Source organism: Protopterus annectens, chromosome 5.part0, assembly GCF_019279795.1.
Source record: "Protopterus annectens isolate FY-2018-M chromosome 5.part0, PAN1.0, whole genome shotgun sequence".
In the NCBI taxonomy this organism is placed as follows: Eukaryota; Metazoa; Chordata; order Ceratodontiformes; family Protopteridae; genus Protopterus; species Protopterus annectens.
In genome coordinates, this window is record NC_056735.1 from 1,367,559,003 (window position 1) to 1,367,586,502 (window position 27,500).

General features: G+C 39.8%; 1 protein-coding gene across 11 annotated transcripts in view; it reads right to left on the reverse strand.

Annotated features, from left to right (window-relative positions):
* SYTL2 (synaptotagmin like 2) overlaps positions 1 to 27,500 on the reverse strand; it is a 1,607,062-nt gene that overhangs the window by 108,437 nt on the left and 1,471,125 nt on the right. For all 11 annotated transcript variants that reach the window (XM_044071181.1, XM_044071180.1, XM_044071175.1 and 8 more), the window contains one exon: positions 26,863 to 26,965. In XM_044071181.1, the coding sequence (XP_043927116.1) occupies positions 26,863 to 26,965 (103 nt within the window). The remainder of the gene's footprint in view (positions 1 to 26,862; positions 26,966 to 27,500) is intronic.

Consider the following 27,500-nt stretch of genomic DNA (forward strand, 5'->3'; position numbering starts at 1 on the left):
TGCAACTAACTGAGGAGAGCATTGTGTTGTTGTTGACTGACCTCCACAATGGCATGAGGAGAGCTACACAGAATTGGTAACATGTAGCTTGTGAGAAGAATGGAAGACACCCATGACCAAGTAGGACCAGTATGGTAAGTAAAACTCTATTGTTATATTTATGAACACTGTTGTCACTACTTGCAGCACAGTAAAAGACGTACTAGGGAACTTGTACACATGCTGAGTAACACTTCATTTTCAGATTGTAAAAGAACTATCTGGATGCTGTGTACAGGTACAAATTTTGTGTTTTCTTATGAATTGTGCTGTGTAAAATATGATATTTTTCTGAGTTTGACAAATAACTGTAGTAAGGAGCAGGTGAAGATGCAGAGAAAGAAAAAGAAGTTATATCTTACCATAATGTTCCATCTGTATTGTTGATCCTCTTTCAGTCATTACGCATGAGTATCGGTTCCGATCTCGGAACCGAGCCAGCCATTTTCCAAGCTCGCGTCAGCTACAAACTCTCGAGCTAAACTCTTACCCATAATCCCCCCTCTCTGTTACCTCAGATTGAGTTTGCAAGTCAAAAGAAGGTAGAGGCTACTTCTGGTCAAATGACCTAAGAGAACCAGATGGTGAGATCCACTAGACGCCACAGGAGGGGGAAGGAGGGAGGGTCGTAATGACTGAACGAGGATCAACAATACAGATGGAACGCTATGGTAAGACATAACTTCTTTATCTGATATTGTTAATCCTCGTTCATTCCTTATGCATGGGACAGAGTCTTCAGCTACCTCTATTCCTGGGAGGCTCTCATGGAAGGACATTTCTAAGCACCATAGAACCAAAAGATGCTCTTCCCCTGGAGGCCAAATCCAATTTGTAATGATTGATGAAGGTAAAAGGCGTAGCCCAAGTTGCAGCTGCACAGATGTCATGTAAAGAAGCTCTGGCATGGAAGGCAGCAGAAATTGCCACTGACCTTGTTGAATGAGCTTTCATGGTAGTAGGCAACGGGATATTACGTTGTGTATAAATGAAGGTCACACAGTCCTTCAACCATCTAGCTAATGTGACCTTAGCAACAGCAGATCCTAATCTAGGTCCAGAATAGGCCAAAAATAAATGGTCAGATTTACAAAAGGACCTAGTCCTGTTTAAGTAAAAACGGATTTGCCTGTGGATATCTAGGGTATGTAGGCAATGCTCTCCTCTGTTTGAATGATTGGGAAAGAAAACTGACAATTCAATGGTTTGATTAATAGACATTTCAGAGATCACTTTTGGCAAAAATGAAGGATTAGTTCTCAAAGACACTCTACCTCTATGAAAAATCAAGTATGGACTTTTGATACATAAAGCTTGAAGCTCAGAGATGCGTCTGGCAGAAGTAATGGCGACCAAAAACAAGGTTTTCCATGACAAATGCTTGAGGTCGCAAGAAGAAGCTGGTTCGAAGGGTGGCATTGTCAGAGCTTGTAGAACTAATGATAGATCCTATGGTTGAATAGGTTCTCTAAAAGGTGTTTTCAGATGATTCACACCTTTTATGAAGGTCTTGCACAATTTGTGAGACATAAGAGAGGAATTTTGGACATCCTTATGGAAATTAGAAATTGCAGCCAAATGAACTCAACTGGAAAAGGTCGGCCAGATAATCTAGTATTATCGACACTGGTGCTGAGAAGGGATTTACTTGTTTATCTTTCAGCCAACGGGTAAATCTTTTCCACTTGCTTAGATAAGTAATTCTAGTGGAAGGCTTATGAGATGCAATGAGAATGTCACGTACTGGTAAAGAAAGATCATTCTGCCTGGCAATCAAGGGAATTGGAGGAGCCAAACCGTGAGCTTCAGGCTGTTCAAGTTGGGATGAATCGGGTTCTGTGGATGTGAGATCAACTCCGGGGATGGATGGAGAATCCATGGTCGATCTAGTAGGTGAGGCCAAAGGAAGGGAAACCAAATCTGACAAGGCCAATATGGTGCTATGAGGATCACCTTGCTCTTCAATTGATGAGCTTTCTTCAGAAACTGGGGAATAAGAGGAAAAGGTGGGAATGCGTAAAGAAGACCCGAGGGCCAATCGTGGACTAGAGCATCCCTGGGTGACTGTCCTGGAGGGGGAATCAGGGCGAAGTAGTTGCTGCATTTGTAGTTGGTCAGGGATGGAAAGAGGTCGCAGCAAGGACGGCCCCAGCGGTGGAAGATCTCCACCGCTACTAAGGGATTCAGGGACCACTCATGAGGTTGTAGAATGCTCCTGCTGAGTCTGTCTGTTATCACGTTGGAACTCCCAGGAATGTGCGTTGCTAGAAGAAAACGGTTGGTAGCCATCGCCAATTGCCATATCCTCATGGCCTCTCAACAAAGGGGGTAAGATTTGGTTCCACCTTGCTTATTGATGTACCAGACCACTGCCATGTTGTCTGATTGAATCGTAATCGTCCCAGACGGCAGCAGGGGATGGAATGCTTGCAACGCCAGAAGCACCGCCCTCAGCTCTAGAACATTTATATGCAGATGGGCCTCCAGTTTGGACCAAGTGCCTTGGACTGTCTGTCCCTGACATAGCCCCCCCACCCCATCAGGGAGGCGTCTGTGGTCACTGTGGCCTTGGATTGCTGGGGAGAGAAGGGGCGAGACCATTGTGACAGATTGTGTGTCATCCACCAATTTAAATCCTGCTTGCACCTGTGGGTTACTCAAATCTTGGCTGAAAGAGGATGCTGAAAGGGATACCATTGGGTGAGCAGTAGCCATTGTAGCAGCCTCATATGAAACCTGGCCAGGGGGACAATGGTGATGGAGGCTGCCATGGAACCCAACAGCTGTAGAACAGAGTGAGCTGTGGATTTCTCCCTTGAAAGGATTGGAATCAGCTGTTGCTTTATCCTTAAAATTCTGTGCTCTGGAATGGCAGCTCTGCAGTTCTTTGTATCCAAGATAACCCCTATAAATTCTGTCGACTGAGATGGGGTGAGATTGGATTTTTGCCAGTTTATGGTTATGCCTAGCCTTTGTGCAGCGAGGAGAGAATATGCCAGGGCTTCTTCCAGTAGATGTCTGGTGGGGGCGGAAATGAGCCAGTCATTTAGGTATGGAAACACCTGGAATCCTTGAAGTCGCAAGTGAGCTGTGATGACTGCCATACACTTTGTCAACAATCTGGGGGCTGTAGAGAGTCTGAAGGGCAGTACTCTGAACTGGTAGTGACTGGCTCCTGCACAGAAGTGCAGAAATCTTCTTGGTGGCCTGTCCACTTTTATGTGGTAGTACGCATCTTGAAGATCTATCGAGCACATCCAATCGTCTTTTTTCCAAAAACGGGAGGATAGACTGTATTGTGACCATCCGGAATTTTTGTACTCTCACAAACTTGTTCAGTACACTGAGATCCAAAATTGGTCTCCAGTCCCTGATTTTCTTTGGCACCAAAAATAGTCTTGAGTAGAATTTTCTTAGCAGCTTTTCTATCTCTAGTGCTGCTTCTTCCCTTTGACTGGGTGGAACGTCGGAAAGGTTTTTTGAAGGGACAGGACAAATATCAAAGGGGATATGATAACCGCTGGTTATAATCCTTTGTACCCAAGAATTGGTGGTGATGGTTAGCCAGGCAGAAGGGTACAAGGAAAAATGACCCCCAACCACCTCCAGAGGAAAGGAGTTGGGCTGCTCTTTAGGAGCGCTGGTAGGATTGGCCAGGGAAAGAGTCCCTGAAACCCTGGTTATGTGGACCCCCTCTGCCCCGAAAGGAGCATCTTCCCTGTGAGTTTCCCCCTCTGCCTTTAGGGGAGATCTCGGCCTGTGTGTCACAGAAAGGACCATGCAATTCATTGAACCATATCTTTTCACTCTTTTGGTTTTGGGAGAAAGCACGTTGAGCGGAAGAATAACGGACACCTACAGCAGAAAGGGTCTTACCGTCCTGTTTACATTTGGCCAGTGTGCTTTTACCTTTGGGTCCAATGAAGAGGCCTCAATGGGAGCGTTAAGAAAGGAAGCCTTAAAGGGTTCCGCGAAATTGCACAAGCGCATCCAGGCGTGTCGTCTTAAGACCGCAGCTGAACCCACCGCTCTAGCTGCTCCTTCTGATGCGTGAGATATCAGTTGCATAGAGGAGTTAGATATTGACTCAATGGTGGCCAGCTGAGAGGCCACTTTGTCAAGGACCTCATCAGAAACTGCACCAGCCAAGGTTTCAGAGAGCTCAGAAATCAGATCCCTTTGAAGCCTGGTAAAGTGTGCCATATAATTCAGGGACCTGGCAGTAAAGGTCGCTGATGCAAAGGTGTGCTTCCCAATCCTGTCCAGGGCCCAGGACTCTTTGTTAGGTGGATGGGCAGTCTGGCTTTCTTCTTCTGCCAGATCCTTTTTTGTTGCAGCCACCACCACCAGAGCATCCACAGGAAGACGTTTTGACCAATGGGGATCCGTAGCAGGAGGGGACATAATCTTATCTGGCCCCTGGGGAATAGCCTCGATGGTGTCAGGAGCCTTCCATGCATGCTGCATGATGAGCCGGACAAGTTCATCGGCAAGTGGAGTAACCCAGGAGGTAGGGGGCCGGGCACAAAAAGCCTGCAGGAACACAGACTCCACAGAAGTTGGATTAGAGGGTTGCCAGTCACCTTTCTGTTTAAGGATTTCAAGGATATCACTGAAGGATACCTCAGAGGGTGACTGAGGGGATCCTTCCCCCCTCATCAAAGTCTGTGTCTTCAGTGAGGGACTCCTTTGTGGAGTCCATGTGCTTCCTCTTACACAAACTTTTCTGGTGGACTTCCTCAGAGGGAGAAGCTGGGGAAGACAGTGGAAAAGGGGTTTCCTGTGGGAATACGTCCTGAGGCCCTTGCACCCAGTGTCTGCTAGATGCGACTTGTGACACCAGTGTACCAGAGGATGGCGGGGGGATGGACAGTCCAGTATCGCCAGCAGAAGCTAAAGCCTTCTCCATCAGTTGAAAGGCTGGTCCACCTGAAGAGGAGTGAGTGTCCAGGACAGGGGTCACCCCTCCCCTAAGTGGCTCAGCCTGCCAACTCAGAGTCCCGGGATGGCTGTGGAGCAGCAAATTACGAGTGTCACAATTGTCATTCTGGGTCATATCAAAACTTTCCTGCCACAAAGCCAACTACGGTTCCTGAGTGAGATCCATAAAGGGAACAGCAGAAGGGTAAGACTGTGCTATATCACTGGACTTCAAAGGCAATGAAGGAGGAGAATAAGAAGGGGTATTTGGAGATGGGTGATCACCTCCCAAGGAAGGATAGGTCCTGGGGTGGGATACCACTGGCCAAAAGCACTTGATCCACAAGACACAACACATCATGTTCGGAAATGCTTCTAGTGGACCTCACAGAAACTGAGGGAGAAACAGGCCTGTCCACAGAAGAGACAAACTCGGTACCCACCTCACCAGTCCACACCGAGAACAATGGTGCTGAGAGAGACTGGACTATGGGTTTCTGCACCAAGGAAGTCATTGGTGCCGAGGTCACGGTCTGCACAAGGGTCGGTGCCAAAATGGTTGTCGGTACCAAAGCTGGAACTGACAAAATTGGAGCCAACAACTGAGGCGTTGGTTCCGAGTAAAATGTCAGAGCTGACGTGGTCAAGGTCTGCGCCAACTGAGTGGTTGGTGCCGACACAGTAGTAGTAGTCATAGTCCAAACCGAGGAGCCCCTCGGTGTCGATAAAGAAGGCTGCAGGAGAAGACGGAGCTGAGATCACTAATGGAGCCGATGGTCTCGGTGCCAAAAGTCTAGGTACCAAAAGCACTGTGGCTGACTGAGTGAGCTCCAGAGCGGAAACTTTAGCCTTTTTAGCTTTTGGTTGGCGGGAGTCCCCAGCTGGGGATGAAGGCAAAGACTTAGCCTTAGAAGGAACATCCAAAAATTTCTTATGGGCTCTAGGAGGGGTTGAGGCCTCTCGACCCAGAAATAGCCTGTGAAAAGGGAGATTTAAGATGTCCCTTCAGCAACAACTTGTTTTTCCTTTCTAACAAGGTTCTGTTCAAAAAATATTTACAGATAGCACAGGGCGGGTCAACAGATAAATGGGATGCCCCCAAACAATAAACGCACAGTGTGTATTAGATGTAGGTAATTTGTGTCCACAATCAGAACACCTTTTAAAACCCGGACTACCTTTCTTATCTGCCATGATAGAAAGAGGGATAGTAGAAAGGGTACCAGCAATGGTACAAAAGAATACCCGAAGGTATGAAAAAAAGGAAGATTGCCAACAATGGTAGGGGAGAAATACCTCACGGTAAAAGGTGTAGAGAAAACTCAAGAAAATATGGTCGCTAGATGCAATAGGGTAAGAGACAACGAAATAGAAACTTTTCTGACAGAAAAAGTTATATAAACGACTATTCTGACAACAAACAACTATACTTAGCTCAAGAGAAGCAGTTTTACACGACCGAATGGCAATGTGGAAAACAAAATCTGAGTTAACAGGGAGAGGGGGATTATGGGTAAGAGTTTAGCTTGAGAGTTTGTAGCTGGCGTGAGCTTGGAAAACGGCTGGCTTGGTTCTGAGGTCGGAACCGATACCCATGCGTAAGGAATGAACGAGGATTAACAATATCAGATCAACTGTTTCAGGAGAGTGCTACCACTTACAATCGATTGTCAGTAACCATCCTGCAATACTTTTTTAATTCTGCTTTTATCAGGCATGTGTAGAGTTTAGATGACAGGAAAGGCTTAGTAATACAGAACTTGATCCCTTAGGTCCATTGCTGAATGGACACATGTAAAGAGAAAAGGCATAGGTAAGGCAGACTGCTGACACTGAAGGAGGTCGTGAGATCGTAGTGGTATCAGCTGCTTGAGTGGGTAGCCAGCACAGGTATCAGACAGATCAGATGGCCTTGCATGCCACTAAAGTCCCATGCCTGTCCTGGGTTCATTAGTGGAGTGGCAGTCCTTACCTTGCTTTTTCTGCTTTACACGTACCCATTCAGCAGTATGTTGGCTATACCAAGAATCTGTATTTTTACAATGATATGTGTCTACATGGTAAAACAAGTGGGTCTGAATGCTGTACACATGTATAAATTTCACTATGTTTAGGACTCAGATTATGGAAATGATTTTTTTCATATTTTGGTACACAACTTTGCAAGGAAGCATCTGAATGTGCTAAGTAATACCTCATTCTGAGGACAGTATTGCTAGTTCCAACATGGTAAAATAACTGTGCCTGTATGTTGCACACATGTACAGATATCAAAGTTTGTTCATAGGTTCATAGGTTAGCACTAAGCTAACTGCCCTTGCGAGCCATTTTAAGCCTAGCCAATTATCTCTTTTGAGACTCAAACCTTGCACCTTGTGTTTGTAAGGCAAACACCTTAACCATTAGGCCACCTTCCCAAATTTCGGACGTAGGTTATGGAGATTATGTTTTTTCATATTTTGGTAAATAACTTTGCAAGGGAACATGTCAGTCTGCCAACTAATATTTCATTTTGAAGACAGTGTTACTCCTTACAACATGGTAAAAGAACTGTGTCTGTGCACTGTACACATGTACAGATACCACAGTGTGTTTAGTCTTGTAGGATTATGAAAATTATACATTTTCAATGCTTCTCATTATTATGCCCATATCTTTGCAAGACAGCATGGTGATGACACAAATGATGCATCATTTTGAAACTGACATTGAAACACACAACTTGTATACTGATGTGTTGCCCCTGTCTAGTTACAGGTGATGAGATATTATGCTTTATTTATGAATTATGAGAAATATTATATTAATCATATTTCTGTGAATATCTCCATAAAGGAGCATCACATGGTAATGGTTAAGGTATCATTTTAAAGTTGATATCCATACAAACAAATTAAATACAAATTGTATGGGTCTATATGGTACATAGGTCAAGATATTGTGTTATGCTTTTCCAAAAAGGTAAAAAATATGCACAATATCAGAATTCCTTGCCAAATATTTAATAATGCCTTTGATATGCACTATCAACATTTACACTGTTGGAAAGGTCAGTGTCTGCTGAAAAACTGTTGCATTTACATTTTTAGTCTAGCTCTTACAGTTAAAGAGTTATGAACATTTGTTTTCTGTATGGTATTACAAATGGATTATTTGAAAATGAGCTCAGGCTGCACTGTTGTTCCTATGGAGGAAGTAAGCAGGCAGCATTTTCTCAGCTGTTCCAGAATGAATGAGTTAAACTTTTATTACTCAGCCTTACCATTAGCACATACTCATGTAGACAATTTATAATCCACATTATACATCATTAGATGCACCTGCCTTACTCTTACCACTTCTTACTTGCAAACAATTTTTTACATCTTCATTTCTTGGTGCTGTTACTGTGCTTATAAATCTCCATCTGTTCATACTCAGCCTCAGAATGTTTTGTGAAATTCCTTCATTCTCAACCACTTTTTCTGAACTTTTAACATTTATCACACTTAGTGCCCTCGTTCCACTTCCTTTGCCTTTCACTTTTCCATATCCATTTCGCTAATCCTCTCTCCTTCCCTTACCTTTTTCAACAGTTCCATTCTTTCTGCTATCACGAAGTACTATCCTGAACAAAAAAATAAGGCATTGCTTCAAAACTAGAATCCGCCAGTTCCATTTTACCCCGTCACCCTTTGGTCAACCTATTCTTTCCTATCTTCAACCTCTTCCCATATATAGGTATCTGTCACATGATTTTTGTACCTCCTCCATCTGTCTGAGTTTTCAAAAAATAACAGATGACTAAGTATGTACTGCATCACTGATAACTCACTATCTTAACCAGACTTTCCTGATGTTATACCTCCTTCTCTACTGTCAAAAAAAGTTTGTTTTTCTCACGTTTCACACACCTTTATCAGCAGATATTTAGCTCCTTCCTCCTTCCTGATCCTTTCTTCTATGATCCTCTTCACATTACATACACTTATCTGCAGAATTTTCATTCAACTGCATTCTCTTGTCCCAGTTGCCCTCCAAATTTACTAAACTTCTGTCTGACAGCATTTTCTATAATACAAATAAAAGCAAAAAAAATTAAGTTGGTCCAACCCTCCACCTCTTGCATTTCTCCCCTCACACAATTCTTAAACATTTTCTAGAGGAGCTCCTTTGCTATATGCTTTGATAAGGGGACTCTCTTCTCTACCCACCACTCTGCTCTAACCTCCCTTGTCATCTCTCCATTTAGTAATACCTTTGGTTTTGGTTTACTGTATGGTTCTCATACCCCATCCCTTGTAGCTTTCTTCAAACCTAATCTCTTTCATCACCAAAAAAGTAAAGTCCCATCTGAGTCAAACTTCATTTAATACAAAAAATGATTGCCTGCTAGTCTTCTGTGTCATTTGCTTCAATACTTGTCCCAGAAGCCACCAGCTAGGTACAAATCTCTCTTCCTTAATAAAACCTTCTCAAATGTCTTACAACAACCTTGGCATGACTTTATGTAGACTTCATGCTTTAACATTCACATGTAGCTGACAGACTGCCATGAAATTACCTGAATCTGCTCTTCTTACCATTTGGTAACACCACCATATTTATTTTTAATATTGTTACTGACAGCCCTTGTTTCTTTTGTCTGCTTTTACAAAATCTTCTTTAGCATCATAGACATCTTATCCCTCACCTTCATCAAAAAAATCTTCTGGGTATCGCTTGTTAAGTGGACTCCCTATCAGAAGTGCAGCACCAGATACTGTAGGTCCAAACACTTCAAAAATCCAACTGTGATATCAACAAATCACAAGCTCTGAACTTGACTCTATAAACTTTATTTTTGGGTGGGGTGGGGGTGGGGGGTGGGGTAATTTTGCTGCAACCTTTGATGTGGGAATGCTATACTCCCCACACCCAAAATGCAATGCCTCTGATACGTATATCTGTTACCCAGAGATTGCTGGGCCTTGTTGTGGGAGTATGGGGAATACTCCAAGTCACTACAGTCTCAGAATTTATATCTATCTATCTATCTATCTATCTATCTATCTATCTATCTATCTATCTATCTATTCCTAAAGTTACACTTACAGGCTCCCTGTTACAAGGATTACAATTACAGATCTCAGATTTTCAGCCGGCATCCTTTCATTTTTTTAGTTTTCATCTTTTTTTTCTTTATTGCTCCCCTTATCGTTTCTCTTATTGGTTCTCTGTTCAAAATGTATCTGTCCTCCATGCAGAACTACTTTCACTCATATTTTCTATTTCCTTTACACTCAGGAGTCATGTTTCACTCTCTTATTACAAAGTTCTTCCCCCTATTAAGGCCTCTCTCATTCATACTTCTTAACATTCTCTCTTTTATTTCCTGCATCTCTTTATTCCCCAATTCCTCATCCTTTCTCCACATCTTCTCATAAAAATCAGCTGGCACATCCCACAGAACTTCATTTACACACACTATCCTACTTTTTTATCCAGAAGTTCACACATTCATGTCAAAGTCCTCTCGCTATATCATTTTTCCAGGCTAGTGTCTTCCCTGCCTTTTCCACAACATCTACCAATTTTTTTCTTCTTCTTTACATACTTCTGCTTCATAAGCCTTTGTTCTCTCAAAGGGATGTCGCATTTTTTATCACTTCTGCTTAAACTATGTTTCACCAAGTCACCTTTTTTTCCCTTTGGGATTCCTTTTTTCTTTTTTCTCTTTTAATACTTTTTTGTCCCCTCAGACTTCATTATTACTGGCCCGGCCCCCAGTGCCCCACATCCATGGTGGGTCTAACAGCCATGCTCCTCCCCTCTGGATTGACTCCAGTGTTGCTGAGACAAGTTTTGGATTTTAAAGGCATCCTGGTTGCTTGGTCATGTGTGCTTCTGTCCGGTGTTTTTTTTTTTAATTATATGGCCTACCCATCCCCCTCCCGCTCATTTGTTACATCTGAAGGCAAATCCCTTCTTTGGACCACACCTCCCCTTATGGTGTATCACCAATGATTGCCCACCTCCAAAGAGGGGCACACCCTTCCTTCCCTGCCACTCCATGAGTTGCTTGAGCTGCTAATCAAATCCAGGTCGACTGGGCCACATTCAATGCTTTACCCTCTATGCCACCATTGTGGCTGGGATTTGTTTTATTATACACTTCCCTCACCTCCTCATCTCTTTCTTCCTACCTTTCTTATTTATTCCTGTAATCATTCATAACACTTCACCACTCTCCCCATCCTAAACTTCTCTTCCATACTTTCTACACCTTTTTCCTTCACCAGTGGTCTCAGCTTTCTCTATTATCCATATACTTAGAGTACACCTCATTCCGGCTTCCCACTTAATACTCTACATTTCCCTTATTTAAGCCCACTTCATTATATGTACAATATAGTAAACCCTGTCTCCACTTTTATCCTACTTTCCTGCCCTCATACCTTTCCTTAAGAATTTATTGAGTGTCTTTATTTGCTTGCTTCATCTCAAGTGAAATTAAACTCCCTCCTGTTCCTTTCTTTCACATGTCATTTCACTGTCTCTCACAGATTTCCCCACACCAGTTGTCTCATATTCAGCACTTTATACACCATCTTCTCAAATTTCCCTATGGTCTTCCACTGTAACAAAAGGGGAAAAGGGGAAGGAGTTAGGACGGGAGAGTAAACAGCAGAAATGATGTAAGCCATGTGAGACCAGCCATCAAAGAAAGTCCAGACAACACCAGGAAGTGCCTACTCTGGACATTAGTCCTTTAGTTACGCCGAGTTTACCTTTAGTTCCTGCCATCTCATTGTCTTGACAGAATATCTGAGACAAGCCCTTCCTTCTTAATTTGGTGCCTATAAGTTCCCTACCTGAAAATGTTCCCACATGGCCCCTCTTCACAGTGCTATGCCTCTTCTTCTTCACTTTCCTTTAAACACATTTTCATTTAAATCTTTTTTATGTACCTTAGTCACATGACCTTCTCCTACCTCATTTCATCCATCTTAGTACTGCATACTCTCTGCACCTCATTTTATTGCTTTTAGGTACATTTTTTCCTTTTTTGCATGTGTTGCTTTTCCTTCCAGTCATTCTCGTTACCTCTGCTCTTCTCTTTAACTGGGTTTGAAATATACTACTACAGGTAGTGTCTGTCCCACCTGACAGTGTGCACTTCCTTGTGTTACCTGGACTTTCTTTGACGGATGCTCTCACATGGCTTACACATTTTCTGCATTTTCCTCTCCCTTCCTTTCAATCTCTTTCCCCTTTTTTCCTACAATTATTCTTAATATCCTCCATATTAAAAATCCTTCATTTAACTCCCTGTCATCTCTCCAACATCTCCTCTCTTTAAATCCTCCTGTTTCTGACATTTACTCACTGTGTATTCACTCTCTGCTTAGTGACTTGTCTCTCTATAATTGTTCACATGTATTAACTTATGTTGTGCCAACTCTTGTTTTCTGTGTCTTCAGTTTCCTCTCCCTTCATTCTTACGCATTTTCTTTTAAGCGTGTTCTCAGGCATTTTATACATGATTACATCCATAAATCTAGAGTTTCATACTGCAGATTCAGTCTTCATTTCCTTGTTGAGATATCCACTTTGGGTTTACCCACTGTTATTCAGTGGTAACAACCTGTAGGCAGTATTTTCTCTTTTTATGTATGTGCCTGACAAATTTATTGTTAGTTCCTGCAGAATCATGCCAGTATCATGCATCAGTCATGGTAAGTCAAAACAATGATCTCCAGTACGACAGTATAATTGAATAAAAACATAAGAACTAAAATTAGTTCATGATCAACTTACTCTAAACATCTGCCGGTATTATCTTCTATCGTCAGAATAACATGGCCTTGAGGCTGGTGGCAGCACCTCCACTGCACTCTGGTCCATTACTGATAATAGCCTTCCTTCTACGGCAAAGGTCTCCAGATCTGAGACATTTTTATTGACCTAGCCAGAGCTCTTGACCTGGTTGACCATAACATCCTTTTAGATTACTTAACTGAAATTGGCATTACATCAGATACTACTCACGGGTTCACAAATTACTTTTCCAATCAGCACTTCCCTGTACTGTTTCAAAATGCCCTCTCTGCTTCCACTGCCCTTCTTAATGGAGTCCTTCAGTGCTCCATTCTTGTACCCCTTTCTTTTTCCACTTTCATAAACAAAATTCCTCCAGATTTCCCACATCTCTCATACTGATGGAAATGGTGTTACTCTGCTCACATCAGACGTCTTCTGGCATATGACAGCAACTAAAACTGACTTCCTTTCTCTTGTTAAATGGCTGAATAACACAAAGCTAATTCTTAACATATGCAAAACTAAAACATTGCATTTTGATGTCACTGCCAAACACCTCAATAATTCCCAAACTCTTCTGATTTATGACAATCATAACAACCCCATTGAACAAGTCAAATTCTTCAAATACCTTGGTATGTGGCTTGAACCCTCACTAAACCTTCACCTTCATCTAGAAAATACACAGAAGAAAATAATTACCCTCCACTTCAGCCCTATAAGATTTCCCCTTTTCTCTAGAGCCCAAACAGGAATGCCATAGGCAAAGGCATACCACTTGCCTAGCTAGAATACAGGCTTTCACTAGATGCAGCTACAGTCAAGGAAAATACCACCACCATCCAAAGTAAAACTAATTCCATTTGCCCCTTCATTACCCTCTCCCCTTGAAATGAGCATTGCTACATCATATCAGAAAAAGCCATCTGGGTACCGGCCCAACAATGTGCCAATCTTCTACTTGTATTCCAACTCTACAAGCTCCTCAAGGAAAACTTCGGCCCTCTCTTTGCCCCTAATCTATTCAGGCTACCTCCCAGTTAAATTCTAAGAAGTCTTAACTACTCAAGTCCATTTCTTCAATGTCCTACCACAGACTTCATTGCACTGACCAACTTTTCTTCATCCTATGCCCCAAATCTTAAAGACCTCTATTCTTACCCCTCATTCCGTGCAGAGCATAAAGATCATCTCAAGTTTGAGACAGAATTCAAATACTTTCTCATGAGCCGTACCATCTAATCAACCATCATCCCTCCCCCCTTTCAGGTATCTCTTTCTCCTTGTCTTATCATTTTCGTATACTAATTTGTTGAAATATTTACACTGTTGTAATGAATGAATTTAGTTAACATCTCTGTGCCCTTGCTTTTTTTCTTACATTTGTTATTTTATATACAATTCCCAAATATGTTCCTCTATTTTACATCAGCTGTTTTATTTCCCCTACTAATTCTAACTGTCACTTTCCTATTGTTTCATATATTTTGCACTGTTGGGTTATCACTATAATTTACTCGGTGTTGTCCTAACACACAGCTTTGCTTGACTTCATAACATCTCTTGTTATTTTATTTGTCTAGCGCCAATTTTATTTGTCTGGACTGAGACTGAAATAGGTCCATTTGGATTAGTGGTCCACCCCAGTTACCAAACTGAATGAATAAATAAATAAACCACATCTAATGCTATTTTCCAACAAATGTCTCCTGAACATCTGTAATAACTATGGGTCTATGTTCTGCTACCCAGAAAATAGCATTGAGCAGATAAATGCTGAATGAAAAACATCGAAAACACAAGTTACCGAACACATCTTTTTCCGAAAAAGAAAATGCAAATGTAATCAACCAAGGTGGGGGGCTTTGCCCCCACACCCCCCTACCCTGTATATATATATATATACATATATATATATATATATATATATATATATATATATATATATATATAGGTCTACTTTATATGGTCGACTTTCATATGGCCGAGACCATATGAACGACTTTCAGAAAGTCGACCATGTAAAATAAACACAAAAAATACAACAAACACTTACTTTAAAACGTTGCCCCCCCCCCGTAACTTAAACTTAAACTAACTCCGAGATCGCACTACAGTGCGGAAGAGGGAAATTTTCCCATTCCACACTGTACGGAGATAGCTGTTTCCCATGGTCGGCTTTTCAAAAGTCGATCATATGGTCTCGGCCATATGAAAATCGACCTTGTGAAAAGTCAATCATGTGAAGAGGACCCATATATATATATATATATATATATATATATATGTATATGTATATATATATATATATATATATATATATATATATATATATACACACACACACACACACACACACACACACACACACACACACACACACACACACACACACACACAAGCTTCGGGATAGCATTACAATGGGGAAAAGGACACATTTAGAGATTTAAAAAAGGCTTTCTTCGCTTACCTTACGCAATGTACTTCCTGGCTGTTGGCCAACTATGGCCATTCAATATATATATATATATATATATATTTTTTTTTTTTTTCGGAAAAAGCTGTGTTCAGTAACTTATGTTTTAGACGTTTTTAATTCGATAATTAGCTGTTTGATGCTATTTCTTTTTGGTAGCTGAACAAAGACCAATAATTACACCAGAGTTTCTCAAACTGCAAAGCTAGTAGTAACAAAATCAGACGGCATGGAAACACTGTGAGCAACTTAGTGTATTACAGCAACCACTGCTGATAAATTTGGTGAACAACTAAAATAAAGACTCTTCCAGCATGAACATTCTTCATGATCAAATTTAACACTTCCATGGACATCCTACTTGTCATGATCTAATAAGGGAGATCAGCATCCTGAGCTGATGACGAGGTGGCAGCAGATTAATTTAGAGGTCAGTAGGCAGTATATGCAACTGCTGATTGACTATTTTTTTGCCTGAGGAAGATGACCTAATAACAAACATTAAAATACAAAGGTCGGACATTTTTTCTATGTATTCTGATTCATTGGTTATGCCCCTGTTTGAGAGTTTACTGGATGGCGTCTCGGCGCTTGAACGTAAACCTCTCCAGCAGAAACAAAACAAGATCAGACGTGACCACAAAGATTTTTCGATGGGTCACGTCTTTGTATGGCCAAGATATGGCGACAAGGATGTGACTGAAGTTGTAGACAGGAATAATGTGTTGAATAGTGACGCCAGTAATAGTAGAACTGTTCCTATTACTAATACGAATGATATTATGAACCAAGGCGTAGAATCTGTTTCTAACTTGATAGATAATACTGTTATGCATGATAGAACAGGAGGATCAGGTAGTGATACTAGTAATGTGTTGAATAGAGCACCAGATGGAGTACCGAGTAGGTTAGCAGGTGGATCTATAGACACAGAGGACGTTATCAGCATCATACATACAGATAATGACACAGAAAATAGTAATGATATAACAAAAAATGGTGTTGCGCATAATGGCTCTATGCAAATGAATTTATACCCTCAGGTTCAGGTTATGAATAAGTTGCCGAACCAGAATGACAGGGTTGTTAGACCTAAGGCAACTAATAGGAACATGAATATGACAGAAACAGGCCATGGAGAGATTCCTTTTCCTTTACCCGTGAGGAAGGACAAGGGCATGAAAAGGGGGCTATCCCTAAGCAGAGGGCGACAAAAAAGGAAGGCCTCAGAGGAATTCCATCCACAGCATACAATAAAGAAAATGTGGAGGAACAAGATAGGGCAATGAATATGATGGGCACGCACTTGAAGAATGATAGTACACATATTGATAACTCACTAGTTTGTAATATATCTAGATATGAGTTAACACAACATGAGATAAATTTACTGAATAAAGGACTTACTTTTATTCCTAGTGGGCATAGCAATCTAGCTGATACATTATTGGACACAAGAATGTTCTGTCGGAATTTAATGTTGAAATTGATGTTTCAGAATAATGCTATGAATACTGATACGGGGAATGAGACATCATTAGGATTTAAAAGGTTAAGCAATTTCACACCAATACATCACCCACTTGTTGAGGCTTATCTAAAGTTAACTGAAGATGAACTACATAAATATTTTAGTGGTAACTTACATGTTAAAAACAAGGACAATCTCAGCAGAAAGGAAAGAGAAAGTCTACGGAATTTACAGTTGAATGAGGCAGTAACAATTAGACCAGCTGACAAGGGGGGACAAGTTGTAGTTATGGATACTACGTGCTATCAAACAGCTATGTTGAGATTATTGAATGATAAGTTTTATTTAAGAATTGATGCAGGTGTAGTGAGAAACATTATTTTAGAAGTAGGGAATATCCTGCTTGATATGTTTAATGGTAGCGTCATTGATAGAGAACTGTTTGAGTACCTCAAAATTCCAAATCCTTTAGTTCCTATGATACAAGGTTTTCCAAAGATACACAAAAGTATCAATGACCCACCCATGAGACCAGTAGTATCTGGGCAGGGTTGGGTCACTGAACACATCTCTGTATATATTGAGAAACATTTACGTCCTGTATTGAACAATAATTCTACGATACTTAGAGATTCAAAGCAGTTTTTGCTTGAATTATATGATTGTATGAATAGCAGAGTGAATAATGATGGGTTGGTATTGGTTACGTTTGATATCCAATCGTTATTTACTGTGTTACCTAATGATTTGGGCATCACATATGTCAGAGAATATCTGTCGAAACATAGCACATTTACACCAGTTCAGATAGACTTATTGACACATTTATTAAATATTGTGTTGGGTAACAATATTTTTATGTTCAATGAGTTATTATATAAACAGCAAGCTGGGGTTGCCATGGGTACGCCATGTGCAAACAGCTATGCAAATATGTTTCTAGCTCATTGGGAGAACGAAGTACTATTTAGAACCGATGAATACATACAATCTGTAGTATTTTACAGACGTTTTGTAGATGATGTGTTTATGTTATGGAGAGGTGATGTTAGTTCATTAAAGGAATTTCATGGAATGATTAATAACTTAACCAATTTTTTGGTATTCACAATGAGCTACTCTATTCATAGAATAGATTTTTTAGATTTATTTATTGAAAAATTGGACAATGGCCTATTGAATACTGGAGTATATCGTAAACCATGTCACCACAATACTATATTATCAAGGTATAGCATGCATCCGAATTATATATTTAATAATATCATTAGAGGACAGGGTATGCGTGTTTCTAGACTCAATGCCACTAATGCAGGTTTTGAAACAGGCATCAAAAATTTGAAAGAGAGATTGACGGCCAGGGGCTATAGTGGCAAAGAGATTGACAACCAGCTAAGTGATATACAAGAACTTAGGCAAGGTAGAGCAGCACCGTATTACGGACCTAGACCTGAGAGAGATGAGAATCGACGAATCATGAGAAGTGAAGTTAAGATTTCTTTACCATATACTAATGATCATACGGGTCTTAAGGGTATATTTAATAAACATTGGTCTATATTATGTACAGATAATGGGATTAGACAGGTGGTAGGTGATGAACCGAGTTTTTCATATAGGAATAAGTTAAATCTTAGAAGGCTATTATGCTATTCTAAGAAGGATGGGCGACAAACAGAACTTGGTTTCACCAAGGCATGTGGACACTGTAACCAATGTATCTATATTGATAATGAAACAGTATTTCTACATCCTGACTCTCATGTACAGTTCAAGACCCAAGTGGAGGCCACGTGTGTTAGTATGAATATTGTATATCTGGCAGTTTGCCAGATATGCAATGCATTCTATGTGGGCAAAACGAACCTCCAGTTTAAGGACAGAATACGTGAACATATATACCACATGAGAAAAGGGAACATACACAATGCATTAGCTAAACATGTGGTTGAATTAGGTAGTTCACATTCTTTTCTGTTCAGAGTTCTAGAACAAATAAAACCTAGTATTAGAGGTGGTGATATTAGGAACCACACAGAAGATAGAGAAAGCAAGTGGATTATGAGGTTGAGGGCTGACAGAGGCTCAGGTTTGAATGAGAGAGCTTCTATAAAACCAGCTCTGAAAAAAAGAAGGAACATTAATGTCAAATATAGATAGGATAGGTCCACATCCCATCATGTCTTATAGAGTGTGTAATATGAACGTCTGTATGCTCATATGTCTACATGCTGTGTTTCATCAATGGCATATTTTTCATATTTTTTACATATATTTTTTATATATTTTGCTACAGTTTTTATATATACCTTTTTATATATTTGTTTAAATATCACAGGAGATATGATTTTAATATTTATTGTTATGCAATATATATTGTAAATAATGTATGAACTATTACAAGAGATATATACTCTTTCTATTCGATATGTTGCTTTAATTGTTTGATTTGATTAATTAATGATTTTATAATGTGTATATATAGGGGCATTATGGGTAGCAGTAAATTGATCTGAAGAAGCTCATTTCTTGGGTGAAAGCGCTTATCAGCTGCAGCATTCTGTGTTTTATACTTGTGATTTGCGATACTGTGGATTAAAGCCTTACGTACAGTTGGTGTGTTCCTGGTATTTGATCTGCTGTGCTCCACCACTCAACACTGACTTTGGTTTACGTTTATATGCACATTTGAGTGATTGGGAGCACCTCTTCTATCTAACGGCATATTTTGGTACTTTTATTGATGATCTAATAAGTGACTAATAGAACATTTTTTATGAAGGAAAGCTATGCTGAGTACAACATACCTCTCGACTTCTACGATTTAGGCAAAGTGCTATGGCTTTAAGCTTCAGATATCCTAGATGTACAAAATTCCTCATAAATTTAGGCCTGTCTATGGGTAGATACTTTATTAAATACATAAATTAAGCCTATACAAAGATTCACCGCCACTAACTGCACGTGGTTTAGTATATAAAGACCTTCTATTATGAAAAATAAGAAAGTGTTCCTGTTTTTGACCTTCTGCTATGGTTTTAAAGGCCAGTGCTATAACTTTTAATGCTTGAAGGTTGAGATATATGGAATACACCACTAAATTATTAAGACAGTTTGTAATCTGCTACAAGATCAGAGTGATTTTTTTCCTTTAGCAACTTTTCATGTTAACTATAGTCCTGGAATGTCAGACAGTAACACATCTCACTTTCACACTGTCAGCAAAATGGCACAAAGTCAAACAAATGTACTGTCATAACTTACAACTACCAATAGCCCTAGGACAAACAGTCTATAGTCTTTAATTATATGGCATAAACACAGAGTTAAAAGCTTAAGAGTTAAAGAGAGAATGTTAAAATTTGGGGGCTGCCATAGTGGTTATGGTGTTTACCTAGAGAAAGTACATGGTTTGATTCCTACCGTACAGGGGAAATTGGCTAGGCTTAAAATGGGCAGCTAGCCCAGTACTTCTTATGAACTTAAAACTTAACACAATGCAAGCCAGCTTGTTTACTCCACCATAAAGATGTTCATGGAATAGCTAAGCTTAAAGGCAGATGCATCTTTAATACACAAAAGGGCCTTTGGTATAAGCATTGAAAGATAATGAGTGATGCTGTTTACTTTAAAACAGGTACAACAGGCATTGAAAACAGACACTGGCTACAATCATATGATAGTGTACATAGTTAAAAACTGAAAGCTCTTTATTTTACATTTATCAATCACAAACTAATCTGGTGTCTAAAGTTATTAAAAAATACTTTGAGTCACAGTGGTAAGATACATAATAATACAGAATATAATTTTGTTCCATACTGGAATGAGATTACAAAAAAAAGCTACTTATGAAAAAATATTTCTTATTGAAAATTAGGTGATTTGTAAAGCAGTACATATGAAATAAAGCAGTACATGTATTCAAAGTAACAGCCTTAAGATTTAGGGCTTTTAAATGATTTCTTGCCATAACTACATATCATAATAAGGGAGAAAATGGAAACATGTGCCATAAAACTGCCCCTAATTCCCAGTGCACTATGGGATATCAAAAGATCACTTTCAAATATAGCTCTCAACTGCAAGTGCAATCAAGGAAATTTTTTAAAATATTAGTACTATTAACTTGATACATTGATAGAACAATGTGAATTAACATTTTTTTCTGAAGTAAAAGAAGTCTGTAACTCTAATTATTGTAATTATTTATTAAATATAATCCACCACATTTTCTTCCAAAATCACAGGTTTTAGCAGTGCTTGAGAGGGAGAGAAATTTTGAGCCAAAATCAGGGATGTCTCTGAAATCAGGAACATTTCAGACTGTCACATGGCACTTCTGACATGAAATGAAGTCAAATACACTGTGTAGAGATGAAAGAATGGCGGTAGTAGCACTTATGGTGTATCATGAGCAGCACTTCTTAGGGATCCCATTTTGTGTGGAAGACTCAACAGTTTGTAACATATATAGTGTCTTCTGCTATTCATTTATTCAAGGAAATATCTGGGGACTTAAATATGAAAGAATGCTTAAGAAAACCTGTCCCCATGGCATAGATGAAGACAGTCGTGACCATAAACAAGACGTCCCGAGTCTAAGTAATGGCTCAAGCATGGGAGAAGGTGGGAAAAAAGGGGTGAAAAGGAGTGGCCACTGTCAGCTCAACCATTCTGAGAGGGAGGGTGGAGTTTTTGCATGTGATTTGCAACTCTCCTGGTGAATAGGTTAGTGTTGTAATCGCACAGCAGACAGTTGTTGAATTCAGCGTACTGGCAAGGGCAGGAGCTAATTTGCACTATGTGTGATGATGCTTGTGACATCCGGCAGTCATACCCAGTTACAGCATAATAAAAATGAATCGGGTTACTAATCCAATATACATGATGCTGTTGGGTTGCTCTGCTCCACATTTCACCTTCCCCTTCTTAATCACCGATGGTCCCACTAGTCCCAATAGTCCCAACCCTGTCAAGTAGTACTGCAGACAATTAAGTTGGGAGTAGTTGGAACGATGCTGAGCAGCTGATGGTCAGATGGACCACTGCATGAAAGAAGTGGAGAATGCTTAAGCTAAGGATGGTAAAATGGAACATTTTCACATTCTAAATAAAACATATCACATCAAAATGTTTCATTTATTTACAGCAAATCTGATCTTTAAAAAAATAACTTTAAAGCTCCAAATCCTACTGTCAATACAGGAATCAAGTAAGAAATGCATACACTGATGATTCTGTCAGCAGCACAGTTTTACCAATAAAAACTACACGAAAAGCTACTTTTCCTGTGAAATTCATGATACCTTGAACAGTTACTGGAAATGGGATTTCCACCCATTTCCCCCACAACAATTGATCGGATATTGTTTCAGCATCTAAGAAAAGTGGTGGAACTGGTCTTCAGTGAAATAAGAAAATCAACACTTATTCGTGAGGAGCAAAGAATAACTATACTTCCAAGAAGGTGCCACACTTCTGCAACTACATAATCAGTTTCAGGGTCACTACACCCTAGTTATAAGGAAATAAAAACTTCTGCAAAAAACTCCCTTGATAGATAAAATTCTCACTGTGATGGTCCAAAATCACAAATTACTCTTTTTGACTTTGTGCAATTTGATGATTCCCTTGAAACAGCGAAGAATAACTTGCTTTATTTTGCTGTAAAAGGGTCAGTTGTTCCTTAAGTACATCAGAACAGCTGAGGATGGGAAAGATATTTTACATACTGCATGTTACTTACTTTCTCCTTCAGGTTTTCTTTAAATATTTCCTTGGAGACAGACATAGGTAAATTTTTCCTGTCCAAGAATGCACTCAGAAGTTATACTACTACATTTTCAGATAAGGACCAAATTGTAAGTCAGGCTTGACCCTTAATCACTGAACCTGTAGAAGCCACTCCGGCACTTGTCCACTGAATCATGCCTACACATAATGGAATGCTTTCCCATCTAGCAAAACAGTCTGGACAGTTTGATTACCCAGTCCTTAATACAGGATTAAAAAAAAACTTACCCATTTTCCTTTGTAGTGCTTGATGTAGATATGGCAACTCATAGCCTAGATCTTCAAAGCTGCAAAAGTGTAGACTTTTTTTATCAGATCTGTCAAGTACACTACTCCCCCTATCACTGCTTAGGTTACTAGGCTTGTACTACTTTAGAATCCCTAGAATCCTCCAGTGACAGAACTGCAGAATCTGCTAGTGTCCCTGTAAAGATACATTAACTGCTCTTACACACTGGTGAAGCAGTCAGGTTTACAGTTTCTGGACCCTGGGAATCTGGCTCCAGTGAAGCAGTGACAAAAACATCCTGAAAGGCCTGCACCATAGGTAGAATAGTAGCAAAATTGATGTCTACAGTTCCAAGGAGTTCAAAGTACTTTCTCTGAGTGGCAGTAGTCTATTTGACTTCTTGCTTGAAGTGTTCCATCACGAGGGTGACTGTTTCCCTGAAGAAAATGTCTTCTTAAGGAAACCCAAAGATATAATATCCCATCATCAGAATCATACCCCATAACATAGTTTAAATCAAATCTACCCCTTGCAGGCCTGAATCCGATGAACACTCAGAAGATGGAGTCTTTCTTTCTTTCTTTTTAGATGAAGAATTACTCCTGAGGTAGAGGGACAAAGTATTTGTTGTAAAAATAGCCTGGCCATTTATCAGTACTGCAGAAATGTGGGAATCGGGTATCTGGGTCTCATATACTGACCAAAAGCCCAGCTGTCGTGGTTACACATCTGAATGTGGGAGTTGGAGCACTGTTTGATGGAAGAATCTATAAAAACTGAAGGAATTTCATGGCTTTGAAGAGTAGAGCTCCCAGTATAACTTAGGAGGTCCAAGAATGCCCAAGAAAGACGTCTGGCTGGGACACACTTGGAATAGTGTCTGATGCTTTGCTTTTCAGTGAAGTCACTATCATGTGTTTGCCTTTGGAGGGGCCATCTATACACACCCAAGGTCAGGAGTCGTTGCACCTGAGCCTCACTGGTATCAGAACCCACATACCTACATGAAGTTGACAGGGTCAGCCTAGCCACATGCATCATCTATAAATCATTTGCTGTGACTTTTTTAGGCGTCTCCATTTTATGATGCTTGTGCTTTCTGAACAATCCCTTAAACCCCTGCCACAGGTGGCTTATTTGCAAGGGAGGGGGTGGGCATCTCATTCCTACACGGTTTCCTATGATCTGCAAAGGTGCTAAGATTTTCCTCTCATCTAAGTAGAGTCTCCATGTTATGTTTTAAAATATTTATGAATAATTACATTTTGATTTTCCCATACAGAAAATAAGTACTGTAAATTGTAAGCCTTTACAGGAGTCAAACATCTTCAGGCAGACTTGTTGGTAACTTTTTTTGGAACTTCATAACCATAAAAAGAAAAATTTCCAAAATATCAAATTTAGCAGGAAGAACCGACAAGATGCAAAAATGCAAAGAAAGGAAAAACTAAGCAGTAAAACAGGGCGCTTATGTCTACTGAACCTTTCCTTGGAAGTGACAAAGATTCAAGTGGGACAGGCAACATCTCACTGTTGCTGCAGAAATAAAATGGAGAAGCATGGCTTTCTCTCCATTTATAGGTGAGTTTCTGACCGATGTACTCAGTGGGGAGGAAACCGACACCTCCTCTGGGGACAACTATCAGTGCTCTTAAAGTCTGGTGGAAAACTGATCTCCATCTATGGCTAAGATATACAAAGAACACACTGTAGCAATGATCCTTATGATGAACTTCTATGGACTAGGATGTGGAACAGAAACAGGCCTCTGTACTGTGTCTGCATTTTATTTTCATTTTTATACATACAATATAACTAATGACATAAGAATGCTATTCAAAAAATAAACAAACAATGCATATTACCAAAGCTGACAGCATCAACGGTGAATACAGTACAAGTCAAATTCTTCTCTCAAAAGTCTCAATTTGATTTTTAAGAATATGGAAATGGACAAAGTTAACATGATCCTTTGTTCCATACAACTTTCTTTTGTTACCCTTTTGTTCTATTGCCGTAATTGATTTTTTCCTAAATGACTATAAACTCTGCCTGTATCAATTCCAGTATGTAATGTGTACATTGTTAGAAAGCAAGATATTAGTCTATAGTTTTTAGGATGGCTTGCAGCTTCACTTTTAAGAAGGCAGATTATTTTTCCTGTTGTTAACCAGCTTTGTGTTTGTTCAGGATGTGCATACAAATAATTCTTACTCAGGGCTAAATAGCCAGAAGTTAGGTACTGTGTCTGGGCTTGGGGTTTTCCATTTAGGAGTTTTTCATAATTTTGTCTCAATTTTTCTGGCTGCTACTTTATCCCATTTCACATCCTCTAGAGTAGAACTCCTTACTTATCAAGGAGGTGAATGTCATGTGACTGTCAGAAACACGAAGAAATACATTACAGTGACCATTACATTTTTAGGTCTGATCACAGTAAAAGTCATTTGATGGTAAAAAGATTGAACATGGTTATTTTTGAAGCATGCATTGGTGAGGCAGACTGAATGTAAAACCAAAGGGCAATCAATTGAGCACTGTATTATGATCATAAAGGCAATGCATAAATGTGATACCAACAAATACATCATTGTGACCATTATTTCTTTTGTTATGATCACAGGTGTACACAGAAGCTGGCTATTTTTGAGGTAAGAAGAGAGGAGGAAGTCTGCGGATGAAGGTGGCTGACCACTACTGTTACTTCATTACAGTTAAACAATCATTGAACCGGCTTGTCAGCAGCAAAATGAAGGCTTTGAGGAACAGCAAAGTCAAGTCTTCATCCTTCATGATTTTATGCTGCTTGTGCTACTCCACCAAACACAGACCCCCCCCCCCCCACACACACACACACACACTGCAGGATTGTATACTACACATATTTCTAAGTTAGCAGCAGAACCAACCCTTTCTCAGTGAGTTTACTTTGATTGAACCACTTCTCTCTCTGTCAGGTCACACCTGAAAGTATGTTTCAGCAGTGTGTGCTTCCTGAAGATTAGCACACAGGACAAGATTAGTGGGCACACAACATTGTCTGGGGAGGAAACATTGAGCTACAGCAGGTAGAGTGGAAGGGAGGTTGAGTGAGGGGACAACAACAAGAGTAAGTGATGGAAAAGTAGTTACAGGTCACCTCAGGATATGTCAGTTTAGGTCAGGGAGGAAATGGGCAGTCTGAGATGCAGGGTAAAGGTACAGCAATCCAAAGTTTCTTCCTTTGTCCAAGGGTGCGGCAAATCAACACCTCCCATCCACCTGTTATAAAAGCATGGGTATAGCATGCTAACAGGGTCAGAGCACAGGTCAGTCAAGCAAAGCTAGCATGGGGGGACCTGTTTACTCACAAAGGTGTGGGTGATCTAAGTAGGGGTTGAGAAGTAATTTCCTGTTTTATCCACAGGGATTTCAGGCTTTTGCCATCACCACTGGGAGCCAAACGGAGAGGGAATCTGTAACAGTCATATGGCAGAAGGCAAGGATAGTAAAGGAGGAATGGGAGAGGAAGTAGAGGGTACAGAGCACTATGGCCCTAGCTAATGTATGGATTGACCTGTGAGAGGTATGTGATTTTTTTTAGATGGTCACTCTTAGAAAACTGTAAGGAGTCTCGGGTGTTCACTTTTTCTGTTATGACGTGGTATTGATTTGGTTATAATACAGCTGGATATCAAAATGCAATCTACCTAGGAAAATGAGAAAATGGCAGTCCTCCATGGTGCATGACATACTAATTGGCATATTAATTGGCTGCTTACTATGATACATAATTTACCTTAATATAGTTACCATGTGGTTGAATTTGTTTTAATAATCAGTACAGCCATTTAAACTCTATCCTGTATGTGTGTGCTGTGCAATTTAATATCATTCCGCAGTTATGTTAACTGATGACAAGGTTTTACTGTGTACACTGGAAAAGGCAATCTGGGTATGTGATGCTGTGTAACAGGTCTGAAAACAAGGAAAACAACAAATGTTAGTGAGTACTAAAAATAAACTGGGTTGTACATTAAAGATGAAGTGGGGGTGGGGTAAGTTAGATCAGTGCATACCCTATCCCAGACAATAAACATTAGCGAAAAAAATACCTCATGCATGCACTCCATCTTGTATTTCTTTTTTAGTTAGAGTAATTTGTCTTACCCGAAGTATCTCATTGTAAGTGGGGTTTAACGTTTTCTTCTTTACTGATGTTTTTCTTTTGCCCATTTTAGCCTTATCAGGAAGCAAATATGTTTTCACATACCTGTAATCAGGAAAACAACATTAGAGAATATAAAATGAGTCAATAAATGATTACTTTCAAATTTTAAACTAAACATGTAATATCTTTAGAAAAATAACATTTGTTATCTGAAAGAGAAAGAATAGAAGAAATCTGTATCAGTAGAACTTAATCAGATTGTTTCGCATTGTGTTGCTGGTTTTATATGAAAGATTTATATATAAAAGAACTTGATTTTGCTTTAAAGAATATTATTTTAGCTAACCTGCTGGAGAATACCAAAATGTAGCACTGAAACTAACATCTGCATTTTATTTCACTATGATATACAGACTTAAGTCTCATTCTGTTATTCTAAGTAGCTTATTTATTTTTTTTACTATTTCCTGTTCTGATTTGTGGCTACCCTCAAGCTGTAGAATATGTCAGAACAAAAATTTAGACTGAAGCAGCCTTTGCTTAGAAGTCATGGTTTTAAGTCAGGAAACACCACGGTTTCTAGTTCAGTGGGCACTGACGTTATTAATGCAGTATTGCGGGTAGCTGATTTTAGCTG